Source organism: Piliocolobus tephrosceles, chromosome 21 (genome assembly GCF_002776525.5).
Source record: "Piliocolobus tephrosceles isolate RC106 chromosome 21, ASM277652v3, whole genome shotgun sequence".
NCBI classification, from domain to species: Eukaryota; Metazoa; Chordata; class Mammalia; order Primates; family Cercopithecidae; genus Piliocolobus; species Piliocolobus tephrosceles.
The window spans coordinates 11,242,283-11,267,681 of NC_045454.1; the positions used below are offsets into that span (position 1 = coordinate 11,242,283).

The 25,399-nt window shown below is 51.2% G+C and overlaps 2 protein-coding genes and 1 long non-coding RNA gene across 7 annotated transcripts in view; 1 reads left to right on the forward strand and 2 right to left on the reverse strand.

Annotated features, from left to right (window-relative positions):
* SLC1A5 (solute carrier family 1 member 5) overlaps positions 1-4,867 on the forward strand; it is a 14,942-nt gene extending 10,075 nt beyond the window's left edge. Inside the window, exons 5-8 of the mRNA XM_023182692.3 lie at positions 525-758; positions 2,296-2,490; positions 2,593-2,727; positions 4,027-4,867. Coding sequence (XP_023038460.1) covers positions 525-758; positions 2,296-2,490; positions 2,593-2,727; positions 4,027-4,264 — 802 coding nt within the window. The 3' untranslated portion in view covers positions 4,265-4,867. The remainder of the gene's footprint in view (positions 1-524; positions 759-2,295; positions 2,491-2,592; positions 2,728-4,026) is intronic.
* On the reverse strand, positions 1,487-6,246 carry LOC111520149. The gene is made up of 3 exons (XR_002724571.2): positions 6,011-6,246; positions 2,923-3,040; positions 1,487-2,759 (listed from the first exon to the last, which is right to left on the reverse strand). It is a non-coding gene; the product is annotated as an uncharacterized LOC111520149 (long non-coding RNA).
* Positions 6,247-19,425: 13,179 nt separating this feature from the next.
* Positions 19,426-25,399, reverse strand: part of FKRP (fukutin related protein) — a 12,120-nt gene continuing 6,146 nt past the window's right edge. For all 5 annotated transcript variants that reach the window (XM_023182689.1, XM_023182687.1, XM_023182688.1 and 2 more), the window contains exon 4: positions 19,426-22,502. In XM_023182689.1, the coding sequence (XP_023038457.1) occupies positions 20,976-22,463 (1,488 nt within the window). In that variant the 5' untranslated portion in view covers positions 22,464-22,502 and the 3' untranslated portion in view covers positions 19,426-20,975. The remainder of the gene's footprint in view (positions 22,503-25,399) is intronic.

The following is a 25,399-nucleotide window of genomic DNA, read 5'->3' on the forward strand; positions in this document are numbered from 1 at the left end:
CGCGCCCGGCCGAGTTTTACTCTTGTTGCCCAGGCTGGAGTGCAATGGCGCAATCTCGGCTCACAGCGACCTCTGTCTCCCCCGTTCAAGCAATTCTCCTGCCTCAGCCTCCTGAGTAGTTGGGATTACAAGCATGCGCCACCATGCCTGGCTAATTTTGTATTTTTAGCAGAGACGGGGGTTTCTCCATGTTGGCCAGGCTGGTCTTGAACTCCCGACCTCAGGTGATCCACCCGCCTCAGCCTCCCAAAGTGCTGGGATTACAGGCGTGAGCCACCATGCCCAGCCTGCACAGAGACTTTTATTTCCGGGCTGCTCTACTTTGAGGGGAAAAGAGAGTGTGAGGTTGGCACAGGGGCTTCAGGGGCCAGGCCTGGGAGTGGTGCCCACGCTGAAGCACACATGGCTGGGGCTTCTCCTGACCTCAGGAGAAGGCGGGAAGATGTGGGCAGGGTGCTGAGCCTCACGCCTGGCCACTGGGCCCGTGGAAGAGGCAACAAGCTGTCGCCTGTGTTACCGATCAGGTACGCCCCCGTGGGCATCATGTTCCTGGTGGCTGGCAAGATCGTGGAGATGGAGGACGTGGGTTTACTCTTTGCCCGCCTTGGCAAGTACATTCTGTGCTGCCTGCTGGGCCATGCCATCCATGGGCTCCTGGTACTGCCCCTCATCTACTTCCTCTTCACCCGTAAAAACCCCTACCGCTTTCTGTGGGGCATCGTGACACCGCTGGCCACTGCCTTTGGGACCTCCTCCAGGTACGGCCTTGGGGTGGGCTAGGGCGAGATGTTTAAGCTAAGTGGCACGGAGTGGATGAAATTTTCTGTGCCGGGGACATTGGATCTGGGTACAGGGGCCATACTTTAGGAGATCCTCATAAGGTCCTGGATTTATCCCCACCCTTAAAAAAATAGGAAACGATTGCCTTAGAGATTTATTCTCCCCCTTTCTTTTTTTTTTTTTTTTTTTGAGACGGAGTCTCGCTCTGTCGCCCAGGCTGGAGTGCAGTGGCCGGATCTCAGCTCACTGCAAGCTCTGCCTCCCAGGTTTACGCCATTCTCCTGCCTCAGCCTCCCGGTAGCTGGGACTACAGGGGCCCGCCACCTTGCCCGGCTAGTTTTTTGTATTTTTTTAGTAGAGACGGGGTTTCACCATGTTAGCCAGGATGGTCTCGATCTCCTGACCTCGTGATCCGCCCATCTCGGCCTCCCAAAGTGCTGGGATTACAGGCTTGAGCCACCGCGCCCGGCCAATTCCCCCCTTTCTTAAACTGCCTCCCCATGGCACTGGCGGCACTCTTTTTTTTTTTTAAATGATGGGGTCTCGCTCTGTTGCCCAGGCTGGCGTGTAGTGGTGTGATCCCAGCTCACTGCAACCTCTGCCTCCTGGGTTCAAGTGATTCTCTGCCTTAGCCTCCCAAGTAGCTGGGACTACAAGTGTCCACCATCACACCCAGCTAATTTTTGTGTTTTTAGTAGAGACGGAGTTTCACCATGTTGGCCAGGCTAGTCTCCAACTCCTGGCCTCAAGTGATCCGCCCACCTCGGCCTCCCAAAGTGCTGGGATTACAGCCGCCATGCCCAGCCCCTGGGGGGCTCTTAAATTCTGCTCTGATTCAACCTCAGAACTCCTTCCACCCTCTCTCCTGGGCATTTCATTCGTCCCTGCTGGCCCTGTCCCCTTCCAAGACAATAGGAATTCTTAGTGTATTATTGGTGAGAGTCAGCAGGACCCAAACATTAGAATTTAGGTGTGAATTGTATGGGTATTTTGGGAGGTAGTAGTCTGTACTCTCCCAGAGGTTCCAGGACTCATAGATTTTGTAATCCTGGTATTGAGTTCCCTAGTGCTGCCTGCTTGTGGGAAAAGAGCTTAGATATAGCAAGTGAGGGCTGGGGGTGGAGTCTGGACATGGTAGGAGAGAAGGGGATGTAGGTTAGATGGGAGGGCCTTGGACCAAGGGACAGGCTAGGGAGGTGGGCGGGACTTCGGCTGGACAGGTGGTATGGGCGGGATCTGGTGGGCGGGGCTGGGCAAGTGGTGTGGGTGGGCTCTGAGTGGGCAGGGCTTCAGCTGGGTTGGTGGTACGGGTCAGACCTGGAGGGTGGGCAGCCTTTGGCTGGTTGGGTGACAGGGCTTTGCTTAGGCAGGCTTTGGTGGGGATCCACTAGGTGGGGTGGATGGGGCTTTGGCTGGTTGGGATGGGGTTCTCGGGGCCTCTCCTGGGCGGGACCTGGAGGGTGGGCAGAGCCCAGTCAGCAGGTTGACCTAACTCAGCTCCCCCATCCCTTGTAGTTCCGCCACGCTGCCGTTGATGATGAAGTGCGTGGAGGAGAATAATGGCGTGGCCAAGCACATCAGCCGTTTCATCCTGCCCATCGGTGCCACCGTCAACATGGACGGTGCCGCGCTCTTCCAGTGCGTGGCTGCAGTGTTCATTGCACAGCTCAGCGAGCAGTCCTTGGACTTCGTAAAGATCATCACCATCCTGTGAGTGTCAGGGGGCTATGGATGGGACCCCCCGGACCCCAGTTGACCCCTATCTTCTCCCACAACAGAGGCGTCTGCCTAACCTCCTACCTTCTCCCTCAGGGTCACGGCCACAGCGTCCAGCGTGGGGGCAGCGGGCATCCCTGCTGGAGGTGTCCTCACTCTGGCCATCATCCTCGAAGCAGTCAACCTCCCGGCCGACCATATCTCCTTGATCCTGGCTGTGGACTGGCTAGTGTGAGTGTGGGTCTGGAGACTGGGACAGGGGCCTGGGAAAGAGGATGAGTGAGTGAGAGTCCTTAGAGCCTCTGGATAGAAGAGGAGGAGAAGAAGGAAGGAATTCTGGAGAAAAGGGGGGGAAACTTGAGCATTCCTGAGAGCAAGGAATGGCATCGTTGCGGGTCCAAGAGGAACATGAGAAAAGTAGGGCACCTGTGTGGTGAATACATCAGACTCTTCGGCCAGACTGCTCGGGTTCACATCCCAGCTCCAACATTCGCTGTTATGCCCTCGGGAAGTGCTTAATCTCCCTGTGTCTCAGTTTCTCCATCTGTAAAATGGGGAGAAGAACAGTCTCTCCCTAAGGATTAGATAACAGACACACCTCCCTTAGAGCAGCCCCCAGTAAGCAGTAATTGCTACATAATTATTTGCTATCATGATTAAGCTATTAAGAGTATAAAGACTGGAAAGCAGCCAGGCACAGTGGCTCACGCCTGTAATCTCAACATTTTGGGAGGCTCAGGCAGGTGGATCATTTGGGGTTAGGAGTTGGAGACCAGCCCGACCAACATGGTGAAACCCCGTCTCCACTAAAAATACAAAAAAATTAGCTGGTATGGTGGTATATGCCTGTGATCTCAGCTACTCAGGAGGCTAAGGCAGGAGAATCATTTGAACCCAGGAGGTACAGGTTGCAGTGGGCCAAGACTGTGCCACTGCACTCCAGCCTGGGCAACAGAGTGAGATCCTGTCTCAAACAAATATTCTGGAATTAATTATTGGCAATGGTTACACAAGTCTGAATATACTAAAAAATACCAAGATGGTGGATACTTTTAAAAGGTTAATTTTATGGTAGGTGAATGATACTTTAATTTTTTTTGAGACATGGTCTCACTCTGTCGCCCAGGCTGGAGTGTAGTGATGTGATCATGGTTGTAATCACTGCAGCCTCCACCTCCCAGGCTCAAGTGATCCTCCTGCCTCAGCCTCCTGAGTAGCTGGGACTATAGGTATGCACTACCATGCCTGGCTAATTTTTTTCCTCCACCTCCCAGGCTCAAGCAATCCTCCTGCCTCAGCCTGCTGAGTAGCTGGTACTATAGGTGTGCACTACCATGCCTGGCTAATTTTTTTTTTTTTTTATCTATATGGAGATGGGAATCTCACTCTATTGCCCAGGCTGACTCCAACTCTTAATTTTTACTTTTTAGATTCCAGGGGGAGAGAGGGAGGAGGCTTAGGCTTTGGCCCTCTCCTTCGCTGTCACCCTCTCCCCTCCCACTTACTTTGCTGTCATTTCTACCCCTTTAGTGACCGGTCCTGTACCGTCCTCAATGTAGAAGGTGATGCTCTGGGGGCAGGACTCCTCCAAAATTATGTGGACCGTATGGAGGTGAGAAGCACAGAGCCCGAGTTGATACAAGTGAAGAGTGAGCTGCCCCTGGATCCGCTGCCAGCCCCCACTGAGGAAGGGAACCCCCTCCTCCAACACTATCGGGGGCCTGCGGGGGATGCCACGGCCGCCTCTGAGAAGGAATCAGTCATGTAAATCCCAGGAGGGACCTTCCCTGCCCTGCTGGAGGTGCTCACTGGACATTGGATTATGAGGAATGGATAGATGAATGAACTAGGGCTCTGGGGGTCTGCCTGCACACTCTGGGAGCCAGGGCCCCAGCCCCCTCCTGGACAGGAGATCCGGGATGCCTGGCTGCTGGAGTACATGTGTTCACGAGGGTTACTCCTCAAAACCCCCAGTTCTCACTCATGTCCCCAACTCAAGGCTAGAAAACAACAAGATGGAGAAATAATGTCCTGCTGCCTACCCACCATGACCTGCCTGGCCTTACCTGTGTCAGGGAGCAGGTCACAGGTCACCATGGGGAATTCTAGCCCCATTGTGGGGATGTTTCAACACCATGCTGGGTATTTTGGCGGCTGTAGTTGTTGGGGGGAATGTGTGTGTGTTTACGTGTGTATATGTGTTCTGTGACCTCCTGTCTCCACAGTACGTCCCACCATGTCCCCAGATCCCCTATTCCCTCCACAATAATAGAAATACTCCCAAGGACTCTGGGGAGAGGCTGGGGGCAAATACCTGCTGTCATTCCAGAGGACACTTTTTTAGCAATAAAATTGAGTGTCAACTATTTAATCAGGTGTTGTTGAGAATTTGACTTAACGAACTAGCCACTACAATGACAGTATCTGCTCATCAAGAAACGCCACTGGGCTGGGCGTGGGGGCTCACACCTCTAAATCCAGCACTTTGAGATCGCTCCAGGCCAGGAGTTCAAGACAAGCCTGGGCAACATAGTGAGACGTCGTCTCTACAAAAAAATATATAAAAATTAAGGCCCAGCACAGTGGCTCACGCCTGTAATCTCAGCACTTTGGGAGGCTGAGGTGGGTGAATCATGAGGTCAGGAGTTCAAGATCAGCCTGGCCAACATGGTGAAACCCCGTCTCTACTAAAAATAAAAAAATTAGCCGGGTATGGTAGTGGGTGCCTGTAATCCCAGCTACTCAGGAGGCTGAGGTAGGAGAATTAATTGCTTGAACCCTGGAGGCAGAGGTTGCAGTGACTGGAAATTGCACCACTGCACTCCAGCCTGGGCAACAGAGCAAGACTCTGTCTCACCCTCCCTGCCGCCCCCCCGCAAAGAAAAGGACTATGCTGCTATTGTATCTCCCTGTTCTTTTGAGACAGGGTCTCTGTTTCTCAAGCTGAGTGCAGTGGTGCCATAATGGCTTACTGCAGCCTCGACTTCCTGGGCTCAAGCAGTTCTCCTGCCTCAGCATCCTGAGTGGCTGGAACTACAGGTGCACCCCACCACACCCAGCTAATTATTATTATTATTATTGTTATTTTGAGACAGAGTTTTGCTCTTGTTGCCCAGGCTGGAGTGCAATGGCACGATCTCGGCTCACCGCAACTTCTGCCTCCTGGGTTCAAGTGATTGTCCTGCCTCAGCCTCCTGAGTAGCTGGGATTACAGGCATGTGCCACCATGCCCGGCTAATTTTGTATTTTTAGTAGAGACAGGATTTCTCCATGTTGGTCAGGCTGGCCTCAAACTCCCGACCTCAGGTGATCTGCCTGCCTTGGCCTCCCCAAGTGCTGGGATTACAGGCATGAGCCACCATGCCTGGCCACTAATTTGTATTTGTAGAAACGGGGTCTCACTATGTTGCCCAGACTGGTCTCATACTCCTGGACTCAAGTGATCCTCCCACTTTGGCTTCCCAAAGTGCTAGGATTACAGGCATAAACCACTGCACCCGGCCCTACTTCTTACCTGTTCTAACAGGATTCTGTTTTGTGCGTTGAATTTGTTAGCCGCCGTTGATATTATCTGCCTCTTCCAAACCCCCTGTATTGACTTTGGCCAGGTGCCTGGAGGCACTACTGACCTGGGTCCAATTGGAGATGGTATCTTTAGTATCCTTTTGCTTGTCTGTTTAGTTTGTTTCCTTCCTGTGGAAGGAAAATACAATTTACATCCGATTCTGTGCAGAATAGTTTTGTATTGTACACACACATAATCATTCATGAGGTTAAGTGTTGAATAATTAGGTAATTGATATTTTAAATGCTTTCTACTATGCCATAAACCATGGTGGGTTGTTATATAGGTGTTTAAAGAGTCTTTTATTGATATTCTGGGAAATTTGTTAGTGTTTTTGGATGAAGCTGGGAGTGCATTATTTTCTCTGCTTAAAATAAAAGCCAGGGCCGGCTGCAGTGGCTCACGCCTGTAATCCCAGCACTTTGGGAGGCTGAGGCAGACAGATCACAAGGTCAAGAGATGGAGACCACCCTGGCCAACATGGATGTAAAAATACAAAAATTAGCTGGGCGTGGTGGCAGGCGCCTGTAGTCCCAGCTACTCAGGAGGTTGAGGCAGGAGAATCAATTGAACCTGGGAAGCAGAGGTTGCAGTGAGCCGAGATCACACCACTGCACTCCAGTCTGGTGACAGAGCAAGACTCCATCTCAAATAAATAAATAAATAAAAGCTGGGCAGGTGGCTCATGCCCGTAATCCCAGCACTTTGGGAGGTGAAGTGGATGGATCACCTGAAGTCACGAGTTTGAGCCTGGCCAACATGGTGAAACTCTGTTTCTACTAAAAATACAAAAATTGGCCGGGTTAGTGGCATGCACCTGTAATCCCAGCTACTTGGTAGGCTGAGGCATGAGAATCACTTGAACCCGGGAGGAAGAGGTTGTGCCATTGTACAACCTCTGAGATCATGCCATTGTATTCCAGCCTGGCAACAGGAACGAAACTTCGTCTCAAAAAAATAATAATAAATAAATAAATAATGGTTTATCCCCAAATTTTCTATATAATACTATTTTGGGAATAGATTAGTTTTATAGTCTGAGGGATGCCTATTTATGGAGCTATAAACCTACTTATATAATATTTCATAAACAACCTATGTGGGCCGGGCGCGGTGGCTCAAGCCTGTAATCCCAGCACTTTGGGAGGCCGAGACGGGTGGATCACGAGGTCAGGAGATCGAGACCATCCTGGTCTACACGGTGAAACCCCGTCTCTACTAAAAATACAAAAAACTAGCCGGGCGAGATGGCGGGCGCCTGTGGTCCCAGCTACTCGGGAGGCTGAGGCAGGAGAATGGCGTGAACCCGGGAGGCGGAGCTTGTAGTGAGCCGAGATCGGGCCACTGCACTCCAGCCTGGGCGACAGAGCAAGACTCCGTCTCAAAAAAAAAAAAAAAAAAAACAACCTATGTGTATATAAAAAAATGTTCATGAAACAAGCTTTACCAAATGTTACTCATTTTTTTCTATTCTAATTTTTTTTGTGTGTGTGACAGAGTCTTGCTCTATTGCCCAGGCTGGAGTGCAATGGCACGATCTCAGCTCACTGCAACCTCCACCTCCCAGGTTCAAGAAATTTTCCTGTCTCAGCCTCCCAAGTAGTTGGGATTACAGGTGTGTGCCACCACGCCGGGCTAATTTTTTATATTTTTAGTAGAGATGGGGTTTCACTATGTTGGCCAGCCTGGCCTTGAACTCCTGACCTCAGGTGATTCACCCACCTCAGCCTCCCAAAGTGCTGGGATTACAAGTGTGAATTTGTAATCTGCGCCCGGCTCAACTGCGCCCAGCTCAAACGTTTTTTAATAATTTTTTTTTTTTTTAAGATTTGGTACCTTGCTGTGTCTCGCAGGCTGGAATGTAGTGGTGTGATTATATCTCACTGTAGCCTCTGACTCCTGAGCTCAATCGATCCTCCCACCTCAGCCTCCTGAGTAGCTAGGACCACAGGCGTGCACCACCATGCCCAGCTATTTTTTTTTTTTTCTTTAAGACAGAATCTTACTCTGTCACCAGGCTGGAGTGCAGTGGCATAATCTCACCTCACTGCAATCTCTGCCTCCCAGGTTCAAGCAATCCTCCTACCTCAGCCTCCTGGATAGCTGGGATTACAGGCATGAAGGGGACCAGCCCCTCCACACCTTTGGGTATTTCTCATCAGGTGGGACGAGAGACTGAGAAAAGAAATAAGACACAGAGACAAAATATAGAGAAAGAACAGTGGGCCCAGGGACTGGCGCTCAGCATACAGAGGACCCGCACCGGCGCCAGCCTCTGAGTTCCCTCAGTATTTATTGATCATTATTTTTACTATCTTAGCGAGGGGAGTGTAGCAGGGCAACAGGTGGGGAGAAGGTCAGCAGGGAAACATTCGAGCAAAGGAATCTGTATCGTGAATAAGTTCAAGGAAAGGTGCTGTGCCCGGATGTGCACGCAGGCTAGATTTATGTTTCTCTTTACCGAAACATCTCAGTGTAGCAAAGAGCAACAGAGCAGTATCCGTGCCAGCGGATCTCACCTCCAGCCACAGGGCGGTTTTCTCCCATCTCAGAATAGAACGAATGGGAACCGTCAGCTTTACATCGAGACATTCCAATTCCCAGGGACAAGCAGGAGACCGAAGCGTTCCTCTCATCTCAACTGCAAACAGGCCTCCCTCTTTCACTCCTCCTCCTCCACACAGACCCTTTAGGGGTGTCGGGCTGGGGGATGGTCAGGTCTTTCCCTTCCCATGAAGCCATATCTCAGGCTGTCTCAGTGGGGGAGACCTTGGACAATACCCAGGCTTTCTTGGGCAGAGGTCCCTGCGGCTTTCCGCAGTGCATGGTGTCCCTGGTTAATCGAGAACGGAGAATGGCGATGACTTTTACCAAGCATACTGCCTGCAAACACATTGTTAACAAGCCACATCCTGCACAGCCCTGAATCCATTAAACTTTGATTCATTACAGCACATGTTTCTGTGAGCACAGGGTTGGGGCTAAAGGTACAGGTTAACGGCATCTCAAAGCAGAAACAATTTTTCTTAGTACAGATCAAAATGGAGTTTCTTGCATCTTGCTTTTCTCTATAGACACAGTAACAATCTGATCTCTCTTTCTTTTCCTCCACACAGGCACCTGCCACCAGGCCTGGCTAATTTTTGTATTTTTTTGTAGAGACTGGGTTTCATCATGTTGGCCAGGCTGGTCCCAAAATCCTAACCTCAGGTGATTTGCCTCAGCCTCCCAAAGTGCTGGGATTACAGGAGTGAGCCACCACCGTGCCTAGCCATGCCCAGCTATTTTTAATTAGAAAAGATTTTTTGTTTTGTTTCGTTTTGTTTCGTAAGCAAGGGATCTCACTGTGTTGCCCAGGCTGGTGTGGAACTTCCAGGCCAAAGTGCTGGGATTACAGGCATGAGCCACTGCACTCAGCCACTGTTTTCTGTTTTGTTTTGTTTTGTTTTGTTTTGTTTTGTTTTGTTTTGTTTTTGAGATGAAATCTCGCTCTCATCCCCCAGGCTGGAGTGCAATGGTACAACCTCGGCTCACTGCAACCTCCACTTCCCGGGTTCAAGGGATTCTCCTGCCTCAGCCTCCTGAAGAGCTGGGATTACAGGCACCTACCACCAAGTCCAGCTAATTTTTGTATTTTTTTTAGTAGAGATGGGGTTTCACCATGTTGGCCAGGATGGTCTCCAACTCCTGACCTCAAGTGATCTGCCCGCCTCAGCCTCCCAAAGTGTTGGGATTACAGGCATGAGCCACTGTGCCCAGTGTCAAACATTTTTTTAAACCAGTGGCTGGGTGTCCGGATGTGGTGGCTCATGCCTGTAATCCCAGCACGTTGGGAGGCCGAGGCAGGTGGATCATCTCAGGTTAGTAGTTTGAGACCAGCTTGGCCAACATAGTGGAACCCCATATCTACTAAAAATGTAAAAAATTATCTGGGCATTTGTAGTACCAGCTACTCAGGAGCCTGAGGTGAGCCCAGGAGGCGGAGGTTGCAGTGAGCTGAGATCTTGCCACCACACTCCAGCCTGAGCAACAGAGTGAGACTCTATCTCAAAACAGACAACGGACTGTCATTAAAATGAAATCTGTGCAAATCTTGGGTGAAAGATGAAAACGGTGGGGTGGGGACAGTCCTCTGCCACCTCCTCCAAATACTGGAACTTGGAATCTGGAACCCACCAATGAGGCTCCTGCAGTCTGCAGGTGGAGAAACCTGGATGCCAGGCCAGGCCTGATGGGCGGTGATACATTAAGAGCCTCATTCACTGAAGAGCTTGGGCACTTTGGGTTCCATGGGGTTGGCTCTGGCCTGGCGTTGGGAAGCCCCGGGCCTGCTGAGGGGTGCAGGAGCCCGGGTTGGTGCAAGCAGCTGGGCTCCAGTCACGTACAGGACAAGCCACTTTATTTTCTTCCCCTGCTATGCCCTCTTTCTGTCCGTCATACCCCACATTCAAGCTACCAGAAATCTCAGTTTCTCTGCCCTCAAACCCCAAATCTAGCCCCTCTACACCTTCCACACTGGGTACCACCCTGGCCAGCTGCCATCATCTCCCACCTGAAGTATTGCAATTGCCTTCACGCAGGACTCCTGAGCCCCAACCTCTTCCCTCTGTTCCCCATATGGCCTCCAGAGGGCGCCTGTTTCCATCATGGCAGCTCGTGGCCCTGGGCAGCTCAGAATCCAGAGAAAAATCCAAGGTGTTCCCCATAGCCTCTGTAGTATGTGCCTTACTTCACCTACCTCACCTCTTCCCACTCTCCTCCTCCCTCTCTCACTCCAGCCTCTGGCATTCCGTGAACATGCCAGGCCTGCTGGTGCCTCAGGGCCTTTGCACAGGCTGTTCCTGTCCTGGCTGCTCTGCCCCCAGACTTCCACTTGGCTCTTTCCACTCCCTCTCGACTTGGCCGCAGTGTCACCTCAGTGAGCCTTCTCTGACCACTTTATTTAATTCTACCACCCCTGCTTCCTGCCCCCACTCTCACCCACCCAACCCATACCCTGTTCTACCTTTTTTTTTTTTTGAGACGGAGTCTCGCTCTGTCACCCAGGCTGGAGTGCAATGGCGCGATCTCGGCTCACTGCAAGCTCCATCTCCCGAGTTCATGCCATTCTCCTGCCTCAGCCTCCCGAGTAGCTGGGACTACAGGTGCCCGCCACCACGCCCGGCTAATTTTTTGTATTTTTAGTAGAGATGGGGTTTCACCATGTTAGCCAGGATGGTCTCATGATCTGCCCACCTTGGCCTCCCAAAGTGCTGGGAGGGTCTTCCTCTATAGCCCAGGCTGGTCTCAAACTCCTGAGCTCAAGTGATCCTCCCACCTCGGCCTCCCAAAGTACTGGGATTACAGGCATAAGCCACCACACCAGGCCTGTTCTACTTTTTTTTTTTTTTTTTAAAGACAGGGTCTTGCTCTGTTGCCCAGGCTGGAATGCAGTTTTATGATCACAGCTCATTTCAGCTTTGACCTTCCAGGCTCAAGTGATCCTCCTACCTCAGCCTCCTAAGTAGTTGGGACTATAGGCCCATGCTCCTATGCCCAGCTATTTTTTTTTCTTAATTTTTTTTTTTTTTTTTGTAGTGACACAGTCTCTGCATGTTGTTCAGGCTGGTTTTGAACTCCTGGGCTGAAGGGATCCTCCCGCCTATGTCTCCCAAAGTGCTGGGATTACAGGTGTGAACCACCGCACCCTGCCCTGTTCTCCTTTTTAAATAGCAACAGTCCCCTCCCAACAGGCTATAGAACTCACTGCTTTATGATGTTTATTGTTTCCTGCCTGTCTTTGAATTGTTCACTGCTGTGTGCTCAGAGCCTAGCATAGGGTCCGGTGCATGAGCACAGCAGGCACTCAATAAACACTGGTAGAATGGTGGAAGAGGCTGGTTCACTCCCGACTCTGCTGCCTGGTAACTATGTGACCTTGGGTGAGCATTGCCAGGTCTCACCCGCTGGTGACAATAGCTCTGTTATGCCTCACCCAAAGGCTGCTGGTGCGGGTTACGTAAGAGCAGGAGAAAAAGCATTTTGATGGCCACTCCCTGAGTCCCAGTTCCCAGCTCCCACCTTTCTCTCCCTTTCTCCATCGCCCCACCCACCCTCTTGCCTCTTTGAAGGAGCTTGGCCCAGGAAGGAGGGCCCAGGCTGGCCCTGGATTGGGGTTGGTCCTGGGTTCTAGGCTCAGAGTGGCAGTATGGGGACAGAAAGGCAGAGGGCAGTGACTCAGTTTTGTCTTAGACAAAGGTCAATGTTCTTAGGCATGTTGGATTCTGCCCCCATCTGCTCTTTTTGAGGTCAAACTTATTGAGGTATAATTTACATAAATTGAGGTATAATTTACATACAATAGGCCAGGCAAGGTAGCTCACACCTGTAATCCTAGCACTTTGGGAGGCCAAGGCAGCTAATTTGAGGCCAGGAGTTCAAGACCAGCCTGGCTAAGATGGTGAAACTCCATCTCCACTAAAAATACAAATAGTAACCAGGTGTGGTTGTGCACACCTGTAATCCCAGCTACTCAGGTGGCTGATGAGAATCACTTGAATCCAGCAGGTAGCGGTTGCGGTGAACCAAGAACGGCACCACTGCACTCCCGCCTAGGCAACAGAGCAAGGCTGGCTCAAAAAAAAATTTTTCGGCCAGGCGTGGTGGCTCATGTCTGTAATCCCAGCATTTTGGGAGGCCAAGGCAGGCGGATCACGAGGTCAGGAGATTGAGACCATCCTGGCTAACATGGTGAAACCCTGTCTCTACTAAAAATACAAAAAAATTAGCCGGGCGTGGTGGCGGGCGCCTGTAGTCCCAGCTACTTGGGAGGCTGAGGCAGGGGAATGGCGTGAACCCTGGAGGTAGAGCTTGCAGTGAACCGAGATTGCGCCACTGCACTCCAGCCTGGGCAACAGAGCGAGACTCCATCTCAAAAAAAAAAAAATTTTTTTTTCATATTATAAATTGCACCCATTAAGGTCAATTAGGTCAGGCTCATGCCTGTAATTCCAGCACTTTGAGAGGCCAAGGCAGAAGGATTGCTTGAGCCCAGGAGTTTGAGACCAGCCTGGGCAACACTAGAGACGGTGTCTCAAAAGATAAATAAACAAAAATATATAAATAAATAAATAAAATACAGTTAAATGAGTTTTGACAGATGAATGTACTGTGAAAAACCACTCCCATAATCAAGATACTTTATACTCTTTTTTTTTTTTGAGGCGGAGTCTCGTCGCCCGGGCTGGAGTGCAGTGGCCGGATCTCAGCTCACTGCAAGCTCCGCCTCCCGGATTTACGCCATTCTCCTGCCTCAGCCTCCCGAGTAGCTGGGACTACAGGCGCCCGCCACCTCGCCCGGCTAGTTTTTGTATTTTTAGTAGAGACGAGGTTTCACCGTGTTAGCCAGGATGGTCTCGATCTCCTGACCTCGTGATCCGCCTGTCTCGGCCTCCCAAAGTGCTGGGATTACAGGCTTGAGCCACCGCACCCGGCCGTGATACTCTTATCATCCTCAAATTTCCTCATGCTTCTTTGCAGTCTGCCCCTCTCTCCAGCTCCAGGCCCAGGTAACCCCTGATCTGCTTTTGGTCACTATGAATTAGTTTTACCTCTTCTAGAATTTTACATTGGTGGAATCATATACTATGTAGCTTCTTGCATCTGACTTCTTTTACGTGACATAATGCTTTCGGGATTTATTCGTTTTTGCACGTGTCAGTAGTTTTTTTTTTTTTTTTTTGAGACAGAGTCTCGCTTTGTCGCCCAGGCTGGAGTGCAGTGGTCGGATCTCAGCTCACTGCAAGCTCCGCCTCCCGGGTTTACGCCATTCTCCTGCCTCAGCCTCCCAAGTAGCTGGGACTACAGGCGTCCGCCACCTCGCCCGGCTAGTTTTTTTGTATTTTTTAGTAGAGATGGGGTTTCACCAGGTTAGCCAGGATGGTCTTGATCTCCTGACCTCATGATCTGCCTGTCTCGGCCTCCCAAAGTGCTGGGATTACAGGCTTGAGCCGCTGCGCCTGGCCTTTTTTTTTTTTTTTTTTGGAGATGGAGTTTCACTCTTGTTGCCCAGGCTGGAGTGCAATGGCATGATCTCGGCTCACCACAACCTCCGCCTCCCGGGTTTAAGCGATTCTTCTGCCTTAACCTCCCAAGTGGTTGGGATTACAGGCATGTGCCACCAGGCCCAGCAAATTTGGTGTTTTTAGTAGAGATGGGGTTTCTCCATGTTGGTCAGGCTGGTCTCGAACTCCTGACCTCAAGTGCTCTACCCGCCTCGACCTCCCAATGTGCTGGGATTACAGGCGTGAGTCACCATGGCCGGCCCAGTTCTTTCCATTTTTGGAAAACTTGCTAAGGAGTATTACGTGGTCTGGGTGTACCACAGTTTGCTTATCCACCCACATGTTGATTTACATCTGATGGTTTCCAGGTTGGGGCTATTGTGCATAAAGGTGCATTTGTAGACATGTTTTTTATTTTTTATTTATTTTATTTTATTTTTGAGACAGTCTTACTCTGTCACCCAGGTTGGAGTGCAGTGGTGCAATCTCAGCTCACTGCAACCTCCACCTCTCAGGTTCAAGCGATTCTCCTGCCTCAGCTTCCTGAGTAGTTGGGATTACAGGTGCCCACCATCACACCTGGCTAATTTTTGTATTTTTAGTAGGGATAGGGTTTCACCATGTTGGCCAGGCTGGTCTTGAACTCCTGACCTCAAGTAATCTGCCCACCTCGGCCTCCCAAAGTGCTAGGATTACAGGTGTGAGCCACCGCACCTGGCTAATTTTTGTATTTTTAGTAGAGACGTGGTTTCACCATGTTGACCGGGCTGGTCTCAAACTCCTGACCTCAAGTGATCTGCCTGCCTCAGCCTCCCAAAGTGCTGGGATTACAGGCATGAGCCACTGCACCCGGCCTAAAATTTTTTTTTGTAGAGACAGGGTGTCAACATATTACCCGGGGTGTCCTCCACCTCCTGGGCTCATGCGATTCTCCAGCCTTGGTCTTCCAAAGCGCTGGGATTATAGGCATGAGCCACCACACCTGGCTAATGTAGACAGGTCTTTACATGCCACCGTTGTTCATAGCAAATATTTTGTAACATGCAGGGCTGATACACAAAATATTTACTGCTTGGCAAAGTCATTGGTCCACCCAACATCTGGGATATGGGTCCCCCTTACCTCCCACTATACCCAGTTTAACCCTCAGACTGCTGGGCCAGAGGGCAGCCCGGGGATCCCCAGGGAGAGCTAAGCGGATACTAATAGTCAGGGGGTTCATGGCAGTGACCGTTTATGAATGGGTAAATAATCCATAATTTAGTGTTTTGGTGTTTTAACCACTGGCATGGCCATCCCAGGGCGTGTGCTGGCTTGAATGTCAGTTCTGGGAAAGTTCTCTCTGTTCTCCTGAAATGAAGTTCATAGATAGTATAATCCGTTGGCACATGATTTAACATGATTTAAGAAAATCCTACTTTGGGAGGCCAAGGTGGGCAGATTGCTTGAGCCCAGGAGTTTGAGACTAGCCTGAGCAACATGGTGAAACCCCATCTCTACCTAAAAAATACATATATATTTTAGGTAGAGATGGGGTTTTACCATGTTGGCCAGGCTGGTCTCGAACTCCTGACCTCAAGTAATCCACCTGCTTCGGCCTCCCAAACTGCTGGCATTACAGGCATGAGCCACCACACCTAGCTAATTTTCGTATTTTTAGTAGTAGCTAATTTTTGTATTTTTAGTAGAGAGTAGAAATATTTTTGTATTTTAGTAATTTAGTAGAGATTTTTGTATTTTTAGCTTATATATATAAGCTGGGTATGGTAGTACGTATCTGCAGTCCCAGCTACTTGGGAGGCTGAGGTAGGAGAATCGCCTGAGCCTGGGAAGTTGAGGCTGCAATGAGCCAAGACTGTGCCACTACACTCCAGCCTGGGTGAGAGAGTGAGACCCTGTCTCAGAAACAACAACAGCAGCAGCAGCAACAAAAACAATCCTTGATTGCCCTAAATGTAATAAAAAGAAGAAATAAGAACATACTAAACTTACAATATGCATTTCATTATGCGGATGTGTAGAGCCAGCACCCCAGAACCCAAGGAGGTAACCAGATGTTTACACCTATAATATAGACAGTTCTAACACATTGAAAACACGTGGACTGGTGCCCAATTACCAAGAGGCATGTGCAATGTGATTTTTTTCACATAGTGGACAACCTTTGGCCAAGTTTTGAACAAAACACGATACAAGCTTCCCTCATTTTTTGTGGTAGTCGCACTTCCTGGAAGATACTGAGGCCATTTAAAAACAAAGAGGACTTTGTATTTACAAGAGAGTTTTGGCCAGGGTTTTCACCTCCAAGTAAGGCTAAAATTTAGTTGGTCTGAACTAGTATGGAAATACTGTTCTTTTTTGTTTGTTTGTTTTTGAGATGGAGTCTTGCTCTATTGCCCAGGCTGGAGTGCAGTAACACGATCTCAGCTCACTGCAGCCTCCACCTCCTGGGTTCAAGCAGTTCTCCTGCTCAGCCTCCCGAGTAGCTGGGACTACAGGTGCCCACCACCATGCCTGGCTAATTTTTGTATTTTTAGTAGAGACGGGGTTTCACCATTTTGGCCAGGCTGGTCTCAAACTCCTGACCTTGTGATCCATCCACCTTGGTCTCCCAAAGTGCTGGGATTACAGGCGTGAGCCACCACACCTGGCCAATACTGGTTGTTAAAATACTGAAATACTTCTATTCTGGCTGATGATAGCACAAGTGTAGTTGAGAAAGCACTAAAATTCAATACGTATTTGAATAAAAATAAATTAGTTCAGGTTAATTGTGACAGGTCTTTGTCATGTCATAACTTAGGGATAATAAGGATTTTTGTTTTTTTGAGACAGGGTCTTACTCTGTTGCCCAGGCTGGAATGCAGTGGCATGATCATGGCTCACTGTAGCCTTGACCTCCTGGGCTCAGGTGATCCTCCCACCTCAGCATCCTGAGCAGGTGGGACTGCAGGTGTGTACCATTATGTCCAGCTAATTGTTGTATTTTAAGTAGAGACATGGTTTTGCCTTGTTGGCCAGGCTGGTCTTGAACTCCTGGCCTTAAGTGATCTGCCCGCCTCAGCCTCCCAAAGTGGTGGGATTACAGGCGTGAGCCACCCCGCCTGGCCCCCAGGCTGGTCTTGAACTCCTGGGCTCAAGCAATTCACCAGCCTCGGCCTTCCAAAGTGCTGAGATTAATGGTGTGTGCCACCACGCCCTGCTCAATTTTTGAAATGTTTTGTAGAGATGAAGGTCTGTCTATGTTGCCTGGCCCCCAGGCTGGTTTCGAATTCCTGGCTTCAAGCCCTCCTCCTGCCTTGGCCCCCCAAAGTGCTGGGATTACACTATGCCTGGCCTAAAATATTTTTAAAATTTGATGCATACATTGACATATATTAACTTACATTACAGTACCAGTGGCAAAACATTTTGAATATTACCCTTCCTTCGTGAATGTCCAGTGAGACATCTGGAAGCTGCATGAGACAAGGGATGATGCTGTACTGTGTGGAGATTCCTGAATATTACAAGACAGCTGCATCCCCGGACCACATCTGCCAAGAGCCAAGTGCAGCTTCCAGTCATGATGATAATGCAAATCATCCCCATACATTCCACAGTCCTCCCTGGGGACCTGCCAAGTCTCTCTGTGAACTATTTGTGGGTTCAGTGGTTAAAAGCAGGGGTTGGGTTACAAGAAATCAGGCTTTGGATGTCTGAGCCTCAGGAGACTGGGCCAAATAGTAATCTTCTCTTGCTGGTCTGTGAAGCCGCCTCCTCTGAGGAATGTACAGTTGTGCAATATTACCAATCTCCCCAGTTTACAGGTTCAGAGACGCAGTGACTTGCCTGAGATTACAAAGAAGGCAGGTGGCCAAGCCAGGATTCAAACCCAGCCAGACTCTGGACCCCTTTACCGCGAACACACTCCTGAGGGAGGAGCGATCTCATTGCTTCCATTTCCCAAATGCAAGGTGGGGTCGCAGAGACAGAGGTCAACAGAGGCCCTGGGAGGAGGTGGCAGCGCTGGGAAACCCAGTCCTCTCCAACCTCAGAGCCCATGTCTTTTCTTTCTTTTTTTTGAGGGGGGTGGGGGATGGGATAATGCTCTGTTGCTGAAGCTGGAGTGCAGAGGTGTCATCAGAGCTCACTGCAGCCTTGATCTCCTAGGCTCAAGCAATCCTCCTGCCTCAGCCTCCCCAGTAGCTAGGACTACAGGTGCATGCCATCATGCCTGGCTGATATGATTTGGCTGTGTTCCCACCCAAATCTCACCTTGAATTGTAGTTCCCATAATCCCCCCGTGTCGTGGGAGGGACCCGGTGGGAGATAATTGAATCATGGGGGCGGTTACCCCCATGCTGTTCTCGCGATAGTGAGTTCTCACGAGATCTAATGGTTTTATAAGGAGCTTTTCCCCCTTTTGCTTGGAACTTCTCTTTCCTGCCATCACAAGATGTGTTTTCTTCTCCTTCTGCCATGATTGTAAGTTTCCTGAGGCCTCCCCAGCCATGCTGAACTGTGGCTTGATTAAACCTCTCCTCCTGTATAAATTACCCAGTCTCGGGTAGGTCTTTATTAGTAGCGTGAGAAGGGACTAATACAGTGGCTATTTTTTTATTCTTTTGTAGAGAAGGGGATCTCACTATGTTGCCAAGGCTGGTCTCTAACTCTTGACCTTAAAGGATCCTCCAATCTTGGCCTCCTGAAATACCAGGATTACAGGCATGAGCCACTGTGCCCAGTTCTTGCTTATTTTTAACATTTTGCCTCTTATTTTATTTATTACTTATTAATTTATTTTATTTTTTTGAGATGGAGTCTCACTTTGTTGCCCAGGCTGGAGTGCAGTGGCGCGATCTCAGCTCACTGCAAGCTCTGCCTCCCGGGTTCATGCCATTCTCCTGCCTCAGCCTCCTGAGTAGCTGGGACTACAGGCGCCTGCCACCACGCCTGGCTAATTTTTTGTATTTTTAGTAGAGATGGAGTTTCACCATGTTAGCTAGGATGGTCTCGATCTCTTGACCTCGAGATCCGTCCGCCTCAGGCTCCCACAAGTGTTGGATGACAGGTGTGAGCCACCATGCCTGGCCTTATTTATTATTTTTAATTGAGAAGAGTCTTGCTCTATTGCTCAGGCTGGTCTCGAACTCATGAGCTCAAGTGATCCTCCTGCCTCAGCCTCCCAAAGTGCTGGGATCACAGGCATGAGCCACCGCGCCCGGCCAACTTTTTTTTTTTTTTTAACCTGTGGTCTTGAATGTTGGGTGCTCACACCCAGGCGTGCAAAACAAGTCATTGGGATGAGGCAAGAAACATAAGAAAACCCTATTCATATTCATAATTTTAAAATGGAATAATTTAAGCTTTATTACTAACATACAGATAAGTATCTGTATGTCTTTATAAATAAATATACACATATTGGGAATACATGCCCAAATACCATTTATTCTTAGGTGCATAATCAAATAAGGAAGGCTGCCATTGCTTTCACCTGCTAAGTGAGTCGCCAAGCCTCTCTTGGGGACCATGACTAGAGAGGGGCATACTGGGTAAGACAATTGTGGGCTCCAGAGCCTGACCACCTGGGTTCAAGCCCCCAATTTGCCCCTTCCTAAGCTGTCTGAGCTTAAGCAAGTGACTTCACCATTCTGGCCTCAGCTTCCTCATCTGTATAATGAAAATAATAGCAGCTGTCACTTCAGAGGGCTGAGTTGAGGGACGCATCAATTGATCCAAGGGAAACACTGAGAATGGTGCCTGGTACCCAGCAGGTGCTCAGTGAGTGTGAGCTATGGTTGTCTACCCTGCCGTGCAAGTGGGGAAATAGGTGCAGACAGCTGAAATAATGAGGTAATAATCATGAGTGGAGCTGAGATTCAGAAGTCTGTTCTTTTTCTTTGTTAAAAATAGAGACGGGGTCTTGGCATGTTGACCAGGCTGGTCTCGAACTCCTGGGCTCAAGCGATCCTCCCACCTCGGCCGCCCAAAGTGCTGGGAATACAGGCGTGAGCCCCCGTGCCCGGTCCAACACCCGGTTCTCGACCACAGCCGCACCTCGGAGCTCTGAGCATCTCCTCCTCTGCAAGCCTGAAATACTTCCATTCAGTCTTGAATAGAATAATTAAGAGTAGCATGCAGGTCACAGGGCTCTCTCAGGAGGGAAGGAGGTCGCAGTCCGAAAGAAGGGGATGTGGTCACTGCTGTCCGCCTTCCACAGGGGCTTGGAGAGAAGTCCAAAGGCTGAAGAGAGTAGATGGCTATGGAACAGAGGCCCTGGGCATACTGACGTCCGGGCAGCCACAGTGGGCCACCAGGAGCGGGACCGGCGCGCCCTCTAGTGGCGGAAGCAATCCCTGCAGCCAAGGGTCCCGCATCCTGGAAGCTATTGAGGCACTGAGAAAGGGCGATGCTCCCCCAGGCCCACCTGGCTCATAAGCCATAGAGCCAGGATTTGAATCTTGCCAATCTGGCTCCAGAGCCTGCACTCTTTCTGTTTCCAAAACTCTGTCCCTGCCCTAGAGGACAGGGCTCTTGGAATCTTGGGCAGGACACTTTTTTCGGGTCTGGGGCCTTGCTGGGCCCTGCGGGACGGCGTGACATCCCCGGCTCCCTCCGTGACTGGGATGACCCAGGATGTCCCCACGCATATCCACGGCTCCCAGTGGGCATGACCATTTGAGAAATCTGGAGGTCGCTTCCCATCCTCCTCCTGGTGCTCTCCTCCTGCCAATGTCAGCCTTCTTTCATGCTCTCCCTCGAATTTCTTTCTTGGTCAGTTTCCCCCTTCCCTGTCTCCGCGACACCCCTCCACCCCTCACCGCTCACACAGAGCTTCTCCACATCCAGACAGACCCCTGAAAAACAAAGGCGAGGGTATTAGGGCTTCAGCCACTTCCCGTCAGACTCAGCAGTGCCGGATTGGGGTACTGGGGATTCTCGATGACCCCGGGCCCGAACTTGAGCTCCAGGAAGCGGCGATAGTTGTTAGGCGCCTGCGCCACGAAGCCGGCAAAGGGCAGGGGCACCAGCGGCTGCAGGAAGTGCTCGGGGAACTCCACATCCTGCCGGTGGTCCAGCCACGTGTCCTTAGTCATGACGCCGTTGCGGGGGTAGAAGGGCCACAGGTCCACGTGGAGGTGGTTGCTTTCGCTGTACTGCACGCGGAAAAAGTCGCCCTCGACCGCCTTCTCCCATACGAAGCCGCGCTCATCCACCACCGAGCCGGCCTCTGCCCCCCGCAGCTGCTCGCAGTTGCCCACGTCCTCCAAGTAGATGCCCAGGTCCACGTCGTAGTCCCATGGGATGATGTCCCCGTGGCGGGCGGCCCCCAGCAGTGAGCCGCCCTCGAGCCAGTAGCGCACACCCGCGGCCTCGAGCACACCCACCACGTAGCGGGCGGTCTCGCGCAGAGCGCGCAAGCAGCAAGGGGGCGTCCAGCGCTCCTCATAGAGGTAGGCGGGCGTGTCGCCCACCACGGTTCCAAAGCAGCGTGTGGTCTCCTTGTTGCAGCCGAACCACTCCAGCCGCCCGCCCTCCCAGCTCACTAGGCGGATGCCCAGTGCACGGAGCAGCGCTGCCCGCCGAGCACGCCCCTCACGCTCAGCCTTCCAGCGCGCGTGGGCAGTGGTCAGCGGGGGCTGGCGCGCTGCGGCGAAGGTCAAGTCCAGCAGCTGCACAGTCCAGCCGCGAAGGGAAGTCTGCAGGAAGAGGCTGGTGCCCACCGGCCGGGCCAGGGGCGCGGAGAGGTTGAAGAGGTCGCGGGCGCGCAGAAGCACCACAGCATCTCCGTCCAGGGCGTCGCAGCGGGACGCGGCGGGGGCTGCGCCATAGCGGGCGGTCCACTCTCGCAGGCTGACGTTCAGGGCCAGGCACCTGGCAGGGTTGGCCGTGGCGACGGGGGCAGCCACCAGGCGTGCCTTTCCCACGCGGAGCGCCTCTACCATGCGCTCCAGCTGGCCCGGTGCCTCAGCCCGTGCCCCGTCAGGTACCAGGGCCACGAACTCGGTGGTCACATAGGTCTCCGGGCGCGAGGCTGCGGCTGGCCGGTCCAGGGCAGGCTGGAGCAGCGCCAGACGAACGTTGGGGATGCGAGGCAGGGCCAGGGGCGGGTAGGGGAGCGTGTCGGCTGCCACCACCAAGGGCTGGGCCGGGTCTTGCTGCAGGAAGGAGTCCACCAGCTCGGGCACCGCGTTGTCAAATGCCTCAAACTCCCGCACCAGAACGGTGACTCGGGGGCTGGCAGCAGAGGCACGGCGGGGCCCCCGGGCCCGGGAATTCCTAGGCTGGTGCTGCAGCCAGGAGACATAGAAGAGGACCAGAAGGTTGAGGGTGATGGCGGCCGCCAGGGCAGCCTGGCAGCGGGTGAGCCGCATGGGGTCGAAGTCTGGGGCTAGCTGGTCCTCGAGGGCATCCTGGGGAGGGGGATGAAAGGGAAGGCAGCAGCTGATTGTCAGAACCACCCCCTTCTGCCACCCTCAGCCTTGCCCCTTTGTACAGCTCTTTCTCAATTCCCTTTCTTCCCTATTTGGTTTCAGCTTTGACTTCCCCTTCTCCAGGAAGCACTCCCTGACCTCCCAGTCTGGGCCATGCTCCAACTCTGGGTGTCCTCAACCCCCTGGGTTCCCCCACCACAGCCCGACCACTCTAAGTCATCAGTGCTGGGGAAGAGTGCGTGTCCCTACTAGCTTGTGAGACCCAGGAGGGTGGGACCTGAGCCTGCCTGCGTCCTCAAAACCAAAACAGAGCCAGATACACGTTAGGTGCTGGATGTTTTGTTTTGTTTTGTTTTTCCTTAAAGTGAATCACCTTCCCTTTGTCTTTATTCAGTGCCACCCTCTGCCTATTCTCTGTCAACTTATCTAGATTCAGGCTCAGTTTTAAACACCCTAAATCCATTCCCACTCGCATCTCCCTCTCTACCATTTCCTCCTCCAGGAAGCCACCTGTGATCTCCCCCTCCCTGCCCCTCAACACCCTGGCTCTGGCTCCAGGGTGAGGCTGATGCCACAGCTCTCAAGCCCCTCCCCTGCCACCACCTCATATCCTCAAATCCTGTGCCATCCCATCATCTCCCTGATGGTCAGCCTGACAACTCTGATTTTGCATGAAAAGCCAGAAATATTTTTTAAAAATCAGAATTATCCCAATTTTAAAATGTTGGCCACTAATTAAGAATATTTTGGCAGGGCGCGATGGCTCACACCTATAATGCCAGCACTTTGGGAGGCCGAGGCGGGCGGATCACGAGGTCAGGAGATTGAGACCATCCTGGCTCACATGGTGAAACCCCATCTCCACTAAAAATACAAAAAATTAGCCAGGCGTGGTGGTGGGCGCCTGCAGTCCCAGCTACTTGGGAGGCTGAGGCAGGAAAATGGCGTGAACCTGGGAGGCGGAGCTTGCAGTGAACTGAGATAGCGCCACTGCGCTCTAGCCTGGGCAACAGAGCGAGACTCCATCTCCAACAGAATGAGTCAAACTAATAGAAACATGAAGTAGAATGACGGGTGTCGGGGTTGCAGGCAGGGGGAATGGGGAGTTGTTCAATGGGTACAGAGTTTCAGTTTGGGAAGATGAAAAGGTCCCAGAGGTTTGTTGGCACAATAGTATGAATGCACCTAACGCGACTGAACTGTGTGCTGAAAAATGGTTAAGATGGTACATTTAATGTTATATGTATTTAATTAGAATTTAAAAAAATATTTTTAAGTAGGGTGCTGAAAAATATAAATGAAAAAAAGGTCAGGCTGGGCGCGGTGGCTCACGCCTGTAATCCCAGCACTTTGAGAGGACAAGGTGGGTGGATCACCTGAGGTCAAGAGTTTGAGACCAGCCTGGCCAACACAGTGAAACCCCATCTCTAAATACAAAAGTTAGCCAGGTGTGAGGGCGGGTGCCTGTAATCCCAGCTACTCAGGAGGCCGAGGCAGGAAATCACTTGAACCTGAGAGGTGGAGGTTGCAGTGAGCCGAGATGGCACCATTGTATTCCAGCCTGGGCGACAGAAGAAGACTCTGTCTTGAAAAAAAATAAAATAAAATAAATATAAAAACAAATAAAAACAAAATAAAAGTGGGGTGGGCCAGGTACAGTGACTCATGCCTGTGATCCCAGCGATTTGGGAGGCCAAGGCAGGAGGGTCACTTGGACCCGGGAGGTGGAGGTTACAGTAAGCTGAGATGGCACCACTGCACTACAGCCTGGGCGACAGAGTGAGACTTCGTCTCGGGAAAAAAAAAAATTGAAAAAACAAATTAAAAAAAGAAAAGCAAAACAAAAGTGGGGTGGACCAGGTACAGTGACTCACGCCTGTGATCCCACCAATTTGGGAAGCCAAGGCAGGAGGATCACTTGAGTCCAGGAGTTCGAGACCAACCAGTAACATAAGGAGACTTCATCTCTACAAAAATAAAAAATTAGCTGGGTGTGGTGCTACTCACCTATGGTTCCAACCACTCAGGATGCTGAGGTGGGGAATGGCTTGAGCCAGTGAGCCATGATCATGCCACTGCACTCAGCCTGGACGAGAGTAAGACCCTGTCTCAAAAAACCCAACAACAAAAAAGTGGGGTAGCTTGCATCAAAAGAGGCTGCCAACCTTAGGACACTCCCCTCCACATTCATTGGCCACACCCTGAAGCACCAGATGGCGCTGTCTCCTTGTCCCCACCGCAACTTTGAAAATTTGGCTGGCGGTTCTCCAGCACAGGTGGTGTAGCTCTGGGTTCCAAGCAGAAGATCAAATAAAGTGTCCCCATGATGACTTTTTGTAGGTTTCTGCCCTTCCTAGAGAGAGGGGACATCCAGCTAACCTCCCTATGTCCTAAATCCTCTGTCCCCTCCTCCCCATTTCCACAGCTCCCTCTTCAACCAGGTCCACCCACATTCCCATCCAACCTCCCCCTGGTCTCCTGGCAATTCCTGTCCTCGTGATAGCCAGAGGAGTCTTCCTAAAGCACAAGTCGGGCCTCTCCTTCCCTTGCTCTCAACTTGCCATGGCTCCCCAGTGCCCAGGGGAGAAAGTGGAAGCTTCTTCTGACATTGCCCTTGTCTGCTCCCCATTCCGCCCTCATCTCTTGCCATGCTTTCCCCAACCTGTATGCTTAAGTCACCCTGAACATTTTCTCAAACTGCTCTTATTTCTTTTCTTTTCTTCTTCTTTTTTTTTTTTTTTTTTTGAGATGGAATCTCCCTCTGTTGCCAAGGCTGGAGTGCAGTGGCAGTGATCTCATCTCACTGCAACCTCCTGGGCTCAAGCAATTCTCCTGCCTCAGCCTCCCGAGTAGCAGGGACTATAGGTGCATGCCAC